This window comes from Lithobates pipiens, unplaced genomic scaffold (genome assembly GCF_037356315.1).
Source record: "Lithobates pipiens isolate NorthernLeopardFrog02 unplaced genomic scaffold, aLitPip1_a1.2 Scaffold_27, whole genome shotgun sequence".
Lineage (NCBI taxonomy): Eukaryota > Metazoa > Chordata > Amphibia > Anura > Ranidae > Lithobates > Lithobates pipiens.
The window spans coordinates 2,633,930-2,642,872 of NW_027507788.1; the positions used below are offsets into that span (position 1 = coordinate 2,633,930).

The following is an 8,943-nucleotide window of genomic DNA, read 5'->3' on the forward strand; positions in this document are numbered from 1 at the left end:
CTGGCTGACACAGGCGAGATCTTCTGATCACGAGACTCAGAAAAGGAAAAAAAAAAGATAGAATTTTTTTTATTGCAGATTTGTCTAAGAATAAACTGTAAATGTTGGTAGCCATGCAGGCTGCACATTTGTTATGGAAGGTATTGCGCCCCCTTGTGGCTCTCCTGTGATGTTCCGCTGACCTCGCGGTCCTCGCGCTGTCACTTTTTCAGGTTTCATGCGGCGGCACGTTGGCGGAGGGGTGCACCATTGATCCCGTCACTTTCCAGCTCTCCTCCTGGACTTCCCTGCATGAGGTAAGAGTCTACTGAAAGGTCTTCTGTATCCAGTAAAATCGCACAAAAATTTCACAAAGATGCTGTGAAAAAAAAACTTTTCCTTTAATACCAGTGATAACTTAGTGCATATACATTAAAAAAAAATGAAATAATGTGATAATCACTATTGTGCAATGCCAAAAAAATAAAAATAAATAAATGCACAAATAAATAAATAAATAAATAAAAAAAATCGCACAAAAATTTCACAAAGATGCTGTGAAAAAAATGCCAAATATTAATACCAGTGTTCTACCAGTGATAACTTGGTGCATATACATTAAAAAAATTTAAATAATGTGATAATCACTATTGTGCAATGCCAAAAAAACAAAAGCAAAAAAAATGCACAAATAAATAAATAAATAAAAAAAAAAAATCGCACAAAAATTTCACAAAGATGCTGTGAAAAAAAAACTTTTCCTTTAATACCAGTGATAACTTAGTGCATATACATTAAAAAAAATGAAATAATGTGATAATCACTATTGTGCAATGCCAAAAAAAAATAAAAAAAATAAATGCACAAATAAATAAATAAATAAATAAAAAAAATCGCACAAAAATTTCACAAAGATGCTGTGAAAAAAATTTCAAATATTAATACCAGTGTTTTACCAGTGATAACGTAGTGCATATACATTAAAAAATTTAAATAATGTGATAATCACTATTGTGCAATGCCAAAAAAACAAAAACAAAAAAAATGCACAAATAAATAAATAAATAAATGAAAAAAAAAAAAAATCGCACAAAAATTTCACAAAGATGCTGTGAAAAAATAACTTTTCCTTTAATACCAGTGATAACTTAGTGCATATACATAAAAAAAAAATGAAATAATGTGATAATCACTATTGTGCAATGCCAAAAAAAATAAAAAAAATAAATGCACAAATAAATAAATAAATAAATAAAAAAAATCGCACAAAAATTTCACAAAGATGCTGTGAAAAAAATTTCAAATATTAATACCAGTGTTCTACCAGTGATAACGTAGTGCATATACATTAAAAAATTTAAATAATGTGATAATCACTATTGTGCAATGCCAAAAAAACAAAAACAAAAAAAATGCACAAATAAATAAATAAATAAATGAAAAAAAAAAAAAATCGCACAAAAATTTCACAAAGATGCTGTGAAAAAAAAACTTTTCCTTTAATACCAGTGATAACTTAGTGCATATACATAAAAAAAAAATGAAATAATGTGATAATCACTATTGTGCAATGCCAAAAAAAATAAAAAAAATAAATGCACAAATAAATAAATAAATAAATAAAAAAAATCGCACAAAAATTTCACAAAGATGCTGTGAAAAAAATTTCAAATATTAATACCAGTGTTCTACCAGTGATAACGTAGTGCATATACATTAAAAAATTTAAATAATGTGATAATCACTATTGTGCAATGCCAAAAAAACAAAAACAAAAAAAATGCACAAATAAATAAATAAATAAATGAAAAAAAAAAAAAAATCGCACAAAAATTTCACAAAGATGCTGTGAAAAAAATTTCAAATATTAATACCAGTGTTTTACCAGTGATATCTTAGTGCATATACATTAAAAAAAAAATGAAATAATGTGATAATCACTATTGTGCAATGCCAAAAAAACAAACAAAAAAAATGCAAAAATAAATGAATAAATTAATTAATGGGAAAAAAATCGCACAAAATTTCACAAAGATGCTGTAAAAAAAATGCCAAATGTTAATACCAATGATATACATTTCAAAAATGTAATCAGTATTGTGCAATGTAAAAAAAAAAAAAACCCCCCCGCACAAATAAATAAATGAATAAATTAACCGCTTAAGCCCTGGACAATTTTGCTTGCCAAAGACCAGAGCACATTTTGCGATTTGGCACTGTGATGCTTTAACTGACAATTGCGCGGTCGTGCGACGTGGCTCCCAAATAAACATTGAAGTCCTTTTTTTCCCCCACAAATAGAGCTTTCTTTTGGTGGTATTTGATCCGCCCCCCCCCTCTGCGGTTTTTATTTTTTGCACTATAAACATAAAAAAGTGACAATTTTGAAAAAAACGCATCATTTTTTACTTTTTGCTATAATAAATATCCCCAGAAAATATATATAAAAAAACAATCTTTTCCCTCAGTTTAGGCCGATACGTATTCTTCTACATATTATTGGTAAAAAAAAAAAAATTGCATTAAGCGTGATTTGATGATTTTTATGGCATTTTTATTTGTTTATTTTTTTTTCACTAGTAATGGCGGCAATCAGCGATTTTTATCGGGACTGTGTCATTATGGCGGACACGTTGGACAATTTTGACACATTTTTGGGACCATTGTAATTTTTACGGCAATCAGTGCTATGAAATGTATATGAAAATACACAAATTCATCACTCATACGACACTGGCATTAATATTTGGCATTTTTTTCACAGCATCTTTGTGAAATTTTTGTACGATTTTTTTATTTTTGGCATTGCACAGTAGTGATTATCACATTATTTCAATTTTTCTTAATGTATATGTGCTTAGTTATCACTGATAGAACACTGGTATTAATGGAAAAGGTTTTTTGTGGAATTTTTTGGGCGACTTTTTAGTGCAATTTTGTTGTGCGATTTTTTTGTGTGCATTCTTTATTTATATTTTTGGTATTACACAATAGTGATTATCACAGTGGGTGTAATCTCTAATACTCAGCACATGTCAATTTTAGGATGCATGTAATTTAATTAGCGCCTACTTTATATTTTTTGTACGATTTAATCGTGCGATTCGGACTTAAAGGGGCAGCTGTCACACGCCTTTACATAGGGCTGGCGCCTTTTTATATTTTGGAATAATCTTCTGTATCCAGCCTGTAATATGTCTCCCTGTCCCCCCATCCCCCGCAGGCCCATCACCTCTTCGAGCTGCTCAGCCTCCAGCATGCTTTTGTCACTGAATACGGAAAAGTTGTCGGCTGCGTCACCCGGAAGGAGGTACGTCACCACCATGTTCCTGAGGCCCACGGTCTGTGACCCCGCCTACATTATAATGGAGGGGGGGGGGTTGCAGGAGAGCCACTGGCTGTGACTCCACCTACATTAAAATAGGGGGAGGAGTTGTAGGAGGGCCACTGGCTGTGACTCCACCTACATTAAAATAGGGGGAGGAGTTGTAGGAGGGCCACTGGCTGTGACTCCACCTACATTAAAATAGGGGGAGGAGTTGTAGGAGGGCCACTGGCTGTGACTCCGCCTACATTATAATGGGGGGAGTTGTAGGAGGGCCACTGGCTGTGACTCCACCTACATTATAAAAGGGGGAGGAGTTTTAGGAGGGTCACTGGCTGTGACTCCACCTACATTATAATAGGGGGAGGAGTTGTAGGAGAGCCATTGGCTGTGACCCCGCCTACATTATAATGTGGGGGGGTTGTAGGAGAGCCACTGGCTGTGACTCCGCCTACATTATAATGTGGGGGGAGGTGTAGGAGAGCCACTGGCTGTGGCTCCGCCTACATTATAATAGGGGGGAGTTGTAGGAGGGCCACTGGCTGTGACTCCACCTACATTAAAATAGGGGGAGGAGTTTTAGGAGGGCCACTGGCTGTGACTCCGCCTACATTATAATAGGGGGAGGAGTTGTAGGAGAGCCATTGGCTGTGACTCCGCCTACATTATAATGGGTGGGGGGGAGTTGTAGGAGAGCCACTGGCTGTGACTCCACCTACATTAAAATAGGGGGAGGAGTTTTAGGAGGGCACTGGCTGTGACTCCGCCTACATTATAATGGAGGGGTTGTAGGAGAGCCACTGGCTGTGACTCCGCCTACATTATAATAGGGGGAGGAGTTGTAGGAGAGCCGCTTGCTGTGACCCCGCCTACATTACAATGTGATTTGCCATTTCAGATGGGAAAAGCCATCGAAGATCTCGCCAACCCCAAATAATTCCGCCATCTGCTCGGCGCCACCCGGAGGAGGACTTTGTGTTTATATTTTGTGGCAAATCATCAAATATCGCTAATAACAATATTGATACATTTCTAAATCCAGGAAAATAATTCTTCTGCGTCAGCTGACACGCGGGAGGTGCGCTCTTCATATGGCGGGTGGGGGGTTCTTGTCATTTTGTGAAGTGGTTTTGCACATTAAGGGGACGGGGGAGGAGATGAGGAGATATGGGGGGTCTCCGATGATTCGGGGAGTTTGTATAATATTCTATAAGTGGGATCATCTCTGCACTCCAATCATGGGGGAGGTTTAACCCCGTATGTGCCGCCTCCATCCCTCACTCAGCTTCTCTGGGATTGGACAGAGTTCCCTAGACATGTGACTTGTGATGGGTGACACAATTTCTCCCAACGTTGATTTGCAGCGAAATTTGCAGTTTTGGAAAATTTGGGGGTCTAATTTTAGGTCAAAATCAGAGAAAAAAGCCAGTTTTAAAGTGGAGCTTTACTAACAATTGATAAAAGTAATAATATTCTTTAGCAAGGGACATCCATTCCACAATAATAACTCTGCCTCCAGCATTGCTCCTGTCTCTTCTTGATGGAGGCGGCCATTTTGTCGAAGCCCAGAGCCCCTGAGCAGCAGTTAAAACGGAACTAAGCCCTCCTATTCTTTTTCAGCCACGGAAGCTGCCACCTTTTGCTTTTGTTTACATGTACAGCACCCTGGCAACCGCCGGCCAATCAGTCGTGACTCTGGCCATTTGACGGTTTGGTTGCGGACACAAGCAAATATGACAGTTAGCAAACTCAGCATGCTGGAAATGTAACAGTTTTTTTTTTAAATTATTAAATCGATGGGTTTAGTTCCACTTTAATCTGCAGGCTTGTCAGCAGATCAGCCTCTGTAAACTCGGCACTGTGCCGAAAAAACAAGAGAAACTGAGCATGTGCAGAGCAGAGACAGTGTATTTGTCAATTTTTAATAGTCTAGGAAGCATTTATTTTTTTACCTATCTAGACCTGCAAACGGGTCCGGCCTGAAGTGATCCAGCAGGACCTAATTTTCTGACTATCATAAAAGCAAAGCAGGGAAACTCACATAGTGTAAAAGTTGAATGGAGTCAAAGGTGAACGCACTCCTCACAAGATTAAAAATAGTAAGCGCTTAGTACAAAATGCCGTTCCCGGGAATCAATCCGAACACTTCCTGGTACAGGCGAGCGTGGTGATGTCACCTGTGTAAGCTCCGCCCTTCATGCTTCGTCAAATCTGACGTCATCAGTGGCTCCATTAACATTGTATACGTTACGTTGCGAGTTTCCCTGCTTTGCTGTTATTATGAGACGGTGGATCATTTGGGGACCACCGGATGGCGTAATAAGCTGATTTACACCGGAGATTGAGAGATGTCTTTGGATTCCCTGGAGTTGGTTTTCATATAGATCCCCCCACTGATGAAATCTTAATCCACATTCCTCTTTGACTCTATAAATCGGGTCCAAAGCTCCCGGGAAGAGTGCTCTTCGTTCGAGGTGACGGCGCACTTGGGCGTGGCCAGCATTGCATCACACGAGATTTTTTTTATCATCACATCAGAGGATTCGGTTTTTGGACACAATTAGGACTGATACATAGAAGAAAATCACATTACTTTGTATTTTCATTTTTCTATATCTATTTGTAATGTCAATGTTGCACTATTAGGAATTTTTAAGTGTCACTATCATTGCGGCAATTTATACAGGCACATCTCAAAAAATTTGAATATCAACAAAATGTTCATTTTATTTCAGTAAGACCCCTTCCACACTGTGCCCCTCCCCCCCCCCCCTTCGCTTTCGTTAAGCGCCGTTTTCCGGCCGCTAGCGGGTGAAGAAGGGGTTAAAAGCACCCATGTTGCGGCACTTCCAAATCGTTTTTTAAGGCACTTTGGGAGCGCTGCCCATTCATTTCACTGGGGGGGGGGGGGGGCGGTGCGCTTTCTTTGAGCGGCTTGGGGACGCTGCTCCCAAAAAAACGCCCGGCCCATGTCCTGGATTCGCCGGTGGCTCTTGAAGCGCTGACACGAGCCGTCGTCCACTCCTTGCGAACCTCTCCCAAATTCCACAATGGCCTTTGCTTCAAAATCCTCTCAAGGCTGCGGTTATCCCTGTTGCTTGTGCACCTTTTTCCCACCACAAACTTTTTCCTTCCACTCAACTTTCCATTAATATGCTTGGGTACGGCACTCTGTGAACAGCCAACTTCTTTAGAAATGACATTTTGTGACTTACCCTTCCTTGTGGAGGGTGTCAGTGACGGTCTCCTGGACAACTGTCAGGGCCGCAGTCTTCCCCATGATTGTGTCACCTACTGAACTTAACTGAGAGAGCGATTTTAAAGCAGGGGGGTCTCAAACTAGTGGCCCCTCCAGCTGTTGGGAGACTACAAGTCCCTTGAGGCACTGCAAGGCTGACAGTTTCAAGCATGACTCCCACAGGCAGAGGCATGATGGGACTTGTAGTTTTGCAACAGCTGGAGGGGCCGCCAGTTTGAGACCCCCCCCTGATTTAAAGGCTCGGGAACCCTTTACAAGGTGTTTTGAGTTAGACCCCTTTCACACCACACCGCCCATAGCGTCGGCAGTAAAACGCCGCTATTTTTAGCGGCGTTTTACCGCCGGATTTGCGGCGCATTTCGGCCACTAGCGAGGCGCTTTTACCCCCCGCTAGCGGCCGAGAAAGGGTTAAAACCGCCAGCAATACGCCGCAATAGTGGCGTTTTGCTGGCGGTATTACAGTGCTGCCCCAATGATTTCAATGGGGAGCAGCGGTGGAGGAGCGGTAAACACACCGCTCCTTCACCGCTCCAAAGAAGCTGCTGGCAGGACTTTTTTCTGACATCCTACCAGCGCACCGCTCCAGTGTGAAAGCCCTCGGGGGATCACACTACAGACAATGGAGCAGCTTTTTTAGGGCGGATTGCAGGCGCTATTTCTAACGCTATAGCGCCTGCAAAACGCCCTCGGTGTGAAAGGGGTCTTACGTAGCTGATTAGACTGTGAGACCACAAATTTTGGGGGGTGTCACTCGCTGTAAGCCACAATCATCAAAATTAGAAGAAAGAAATGCCGGAAACGTATCACTCTGTATCACATCCATATAAAATATAGGAGTTTGACTTTTTGAATTACTCAAATTTTAAAAACATTTTTTAAATTTTTTGATGATATTCTCATTTTTTGGAGACGCACCTGTATACTGGAATTATCTGTGTGATGTTCCCTCTCATTCACTGTGCGGATCTGTTTTATATATTTATACAAATTAATAAAATTGAATCAGTTTTGTTGGTCTTCTCAATTTATTCAGCGGCCAGCAGGGGTCAGCAGAGCTCCAGCAGCCCTGAACTTTCACTGGGAGCCTGATGGTACCTCTCTCTATAATATTCTGACTTACCGTATTTATCGGCGTATAACACGCACATTCATTTTAAGAGGGAAGTTTCAGGAAAAAAAAAACATCACTTAAATGTTACTAATTTCTAAACTTACATTTTAAATAAGGAACTTTGAAAGCAAAATAAAGGTTAGTGCCCATCTGCAGCCTCACTATTGCCATCAGTGCATCCTGATCAGTGCCCATCTGCAGCCTCACTATTGCCATCAATGCATCCTGATCAGTGCCCATCTGCAGCCTCACTATTGCCATCAATGCCTCCTGATCAGTGCCCATCTGCAGCCTCACTATTGCCATCAATGCCTCCAGATCAGTGCCCATCTGCAGCCTCACTATTGCCATCAATGCATCATGATCAGTGCCCATCTGCAGCCTCACTATTGCCATCAATGCATCCTGATCAGTGCCCATCTGCAGCCTCACTATTGCCATCAATGCATCCTGATCAGTGCCCATCTGCAGCCTCCCCATTGCCATCAATGCCTCCTGATCAGTGCCCATCTGCAGCCTCACTATTGCCATCAATGCATCCTGATCAGTGCCTATCTGCAGCCTCACCATTGCCATCAATGCCTCCTGATCAGTGCCCATCTGCAGCCTCACTATTGCCATCAATGCCTCCTGATCAGTGCCCATCTGCAGCCTCACTATTGCCATCAATGCCTCCTGATCAGTGCCCATCTGCAGCCTCACTATTGCCATCAATGCCTCCTGATCAGTGCCCATCTGCAGCCTCACTAGTGCCATCAATGCCTCCTGATCAGTGCCCATCTGCAGCCTCACTATTGCCATCAATGCATCCTGATCAGTGCCCATCTGCAGCCTCACTATCGCCATCAATGCGGCCTGATCAGTGCCCATCTGGAGCCCCACCATCGCCATCAATGCAGCCTGATTAGTGCCCATCTGCAGCCCCACCATCGCCATCAATGCAGCCTGATTAGTGCCCATCTGCAGCCCCACCATCGCCATCAATGCAGCCTGATTAGTGCCCATCTGCAGCCCCACCATCGCCATCAATGCAGCCTGATCAGTGCCCATCTGCAGCCTCCCCATTGCCATCAATGCAGCCTGATTATTGCCCATCTGCAGCCCCACCATCGCCATCAATGCAGCCTGATCAGTGCCAATCTGCAGCCTCCCCATTGCCATCAATGCAGCCTGATCAGTCCCCATATGCAGCCTCACCATCGCCATCAATGCAGCCTGATCAGTGCCCATCTGCAGCCTCCCCATTGCCATCAATGCAGCCTGATTAGT

General features: G+C 41.9%; 1 protein-coding gene across 3 annotated transcripts in view; it reads left to right on the plus strand.

Moving 5' to 3' along the window:
* LOC143933402 (chloride channel protein ClC-Kb-like) overlaps positions 1-4,427 on the plus strand; it is a 43,069-nt gene extending 38,642 nt beyond the window's left edge. For all 3 annotated transcript variants that reach the window (XM_077456285.1, XM_077456284.1, XM_077456286.1), the window contains exons 19-21: positions 213-296; positions 3,203-3,289; positions 4,203-4,427. In XM_077456285.1, coding sequence (XP_077312411.1) covers positions 213-296; positions 3,203-3,289; positions 4,203-4,241 — 210 coding nt within the window. In that variant the 3' untranslated portion in view covers positions 4,242-4,427. The remainder of the gene's footprint in view (positions 1-212; positions 297-3,202; positions 3,290-4,202) is intronic.
* The last annotated feature ends 4,516 nt before the right edge of the window (positions 4,428-8,943 follow it).